Source organism: Pinus tabuliformis, chromosome Q (assembly GCF_031772625.1).
Source record: "Pinus tabuliformis cultivar Carrire ecotype Pingquan chromosome Q, CPIR1, whole genome shotgun sequence".
NCBI lineage: Eukaryota > Viridiplantae > Streptophyta > Pinopsida > Pinales > Pinaceae > Pinus > Pinus tabuliformis.
This window is the reverse complement of record NC_142296.1, coordinates 270579562-270582739: the sequence shown is the minus strand read 5'-3', so window position 1 is coordinate 270582739 and position 3178 is coordinate 270579562. Positions and strand designations below refer to the sequence as shown.

The 3178-nt window shown below is 34.9% G+C and overlaps 1 protein-coding gene across 1 annotated transcript; it reads left to right on the top strand.

The window, feature by feature from the left end:
* Positions 1 to 1545: 1545 nt before the first annotated feature.
* On the top strand, positions 1546 to 2583 carry LOC149219240 (uncharacterized). The gene has a single exon (XM_089386757.1). The coding sequence runs from the start codon at positions 1546 to 1548 to the stop codon at positions 2581 to 2583; it is 1038 nt and encodes a 345-aa protein (XP_089242883.1).
* Positions 2584 to 3178: the final 595 nt, after the last annotated feature.

Genomic DNA, 3178 nt, shown 5'->3' with positions numbered 1-3178 from the left:
GGATATTTCTCAATAATAAATATTTTAGTAAATATGAATGGTATATTTATCAATAGTAAATATAAATCAAGTCTTGAACTTATATCAACCACATTAATACTTTTAATATAATTATACTAATTACTAAAAATTTAATTATCATATCCTTTAACATTTATTCCTAACTAATTTTATTAATTAATTAACCAAATATTTGTTACATTTAACCTCACAAATAATTTGTTCATGTAGATTTCAACGACCTCTGATAACTAAAATCCTCTGTTACATATCATAATTTCCTTTCCTCGAAAGATATGCTGCGAAAATGTTTAACAGTAGCACCATAGAACAATAACCAAACATAATTACTTCCCATAATCGCCATCGAGTATTTGTAATGAAATTGTTATGATTTTGTGATTATTCTCACATTAAGTGGATGAAATGTTCCACACAGTTTATTGCAAAGCAATTATTATGTGTTTATCATAGGGAGGGTGCATGGCCTTGTCCTCATCCATGAGTGCACCATGGGAGGTTGCCATGTGCCCTTTAACCTAGCATGTTTTAAGCACTTAATCTATGGTAAGGGTTACATATTTCACAAATAATATTTTTTTATTAATTTGGTGTTTAATTTATTCACATTTATATTAATTTGATGTTTAATTTATTTACAATGATTTTTGTTATGATAAATTAGTGTATATGTTTTTTTTAAATTATTATATTAAAATATAGTGAGTATAGTATGTACACCATAAAATTTAGTAATCAATTGACTATAAAATTTCTATTCCAAAAACAATAAATTTTCATACACTAATTTAATGTTTAGTTTAATTATGACTTATCAATTAAAGTATTATTATAATTATAATAATAAATATTTAGTTGTTAAGATAAATGCCTGAATTTTTAATTATATTAAAATAATATTTATTTAGATAACGACAAAAATATTAATAAATATAAAAACTATAAAGTCTTAATATCTAAAAAATTATTGATTCGAAGTCCCATAATTAAAATAATATAATTTTTAATTATATATTATGCGTATATTTGACATATTCCATTTTGTCGTAGTCTACTGTTTTTACGATGTATTACAAATTTTTATTTTTTTATTTGTTTTCGTGATGGGATGACACACATAAAATATTGAAAATAGCAGCCTCCATTCCTGTCGTATCGAGATATTTCATAGTGCACATACGTAGATAAATGTGTAGTACCTGTCGTTGACTTTTTGAGATTGCTATGTAAGTCGCTCTCACGAACTTTCACTCGTCATCATCCAGATCTGTGATCTCTTATAATGGCCGAAAGAATCGTCCAACGTCGAAGGTCCAAGGACACAGTGCAGATCCTGAGCATTGCTAATACATTCGTCACATGAATAGTGGAATTCACTTGACCAAGTCCAGACCATTCCTGTATCTTCAAAACATCATTTGTTGTATATAATAATAGCAATCCCACCATTAAGCCTCGCAGCTCACCCAGTTGGAGCAGGCAAGGCTTTTTAATTGCAAGAGCAAAGGTTTAGGTTTCTGAAAAATGGAGAAAGTGGCCGCAGAGGAACTTCACTTACTTGGCGCCTTTCGCATCGTGAGAGAAGCCTTTAACATCCTCCTCCGCTCCTCCCGTAGTAAACTTCTGTGGGCTTTGGCTCTCCTCCTATTTCTCCCCCTCACTTTTGCAAGTTTGGGTCAGAACTTCATCCTCGGCCCTATTCTGCTCAAAATCCAGCAGAAGCAAGTCGAGGCCTCCATCCACCCCGGCGAAACGACTCGGCGTGAATTGGGCTCGGAATGGATAGGGCTTGTGGGGGTCCTGGCAGCGGACATAGCCGTCGTTTTAACTTTGTGGATGCTGTCCACCGCGGCTGTGGTGTACACAGTGGCCTCCATCTACAGTGCCAACACGAAGGAATTGAAAGTGTCGTGCGTTAGGGTTTTGAGCAATGACGTTCCCAGGGTGTGGAAACGCCTCATGTTAACATTCATGTGGTTTTTCGTAATCTCCCTTGGCTTTATGGCGGTCTCCATGTTGGCCAGCGGCCTGCTGCTCATCCTCTTCATCCCCACCATACCGTCCCCCTCCGTGGGACTAGACGCAGATGATAAATTGAAAGGGAGGGCTTTAATTATCAATGTAATTCTTCCAATTGTGTTCGTTGCTTGCTCCCAAATTTATATAACTGTGGTGTGGCACCTCGCTAGCGTCGTATCCGTTTTGGAGGACAAATATTACGGCCTGGGTGCCGTTCTGAAGAGCAGCAACCTCATTAAAGGAAAGAGGATGACAGCCTTGGCGCTGCTTATATTTTTCCTTATGTTTGACGGAATAATTGTTTGGTTTTTCGGGTTTACAGTGGCGGAGGGGCGTAGCCGTGGACTGAGGACAGCGACGAGGGCTGCGATTGGAGCACTTCTTCTTTGGTTGCATTGTTTTGTAAATGTGATGTGGATGTTGGCACAAAGCGTGTTATACTTTGTCTGTAAATCGTACCACCATGAGAGCATAGATGGTGATTCATCTTTCAAAGTTCATAACGTGGGGGACTATGAGGCTCTGAAGAGAAGCAGCATTTAGTTGGAGCATATACAGGCTGAACTATAAGAGTATATATAATCTGGTATTTTCATGCAGTGGTTTGCTTGAGCATATTGAGTATTCTGTTAATTTCTTTGTAATAGCATGCATATCCCTTTATTGGTCCGCATAGAGAGTCTTGATATGACCTTGTATTGTACAGCTAAATTAGTGTAAAACCATATGAGTAAACACTTGTTAATAAATATAATTATTTGGGTTTTTTTGTAAGAAAACTTTGAGAAATAATGTAGCGGCATATCAAAAGGGTACACATATTTAGAGTGATATGGTACTGTGATAGGATAAGCGGAACTATTTAGATATTTTTGTCTTTGCTTTTATATTTTTGTGAATTTTGTCTAAAATTGGCGTTTGGCTCATGACTCAAAGTTTAAGCTTGAATATATATAATTTTAAAGTTTGAATATGTATAGTTTTAATCTTTTAGTAGGTTGAATTTTTTATACATTAAAAAATAAACTGAATGCGAATTTAAGCGCGTTAATATTTTAGTAAGATAGATAGTAGTTTTTAACTTTTCTCTAAATAAAAATATATGTAAGCTAATTGTGAGATAACCAACCATCGCCAA

What these genes read in the sequence shown, in the direction of transcription:
- LOC149219240 (XM_089386757.1), top strand. Translation starts at nt 1,546, where the DNA reads ATGGAGAAAGTGGCCGCAGAGGAACTTCACTTACTTGGCGCCTTTCGC.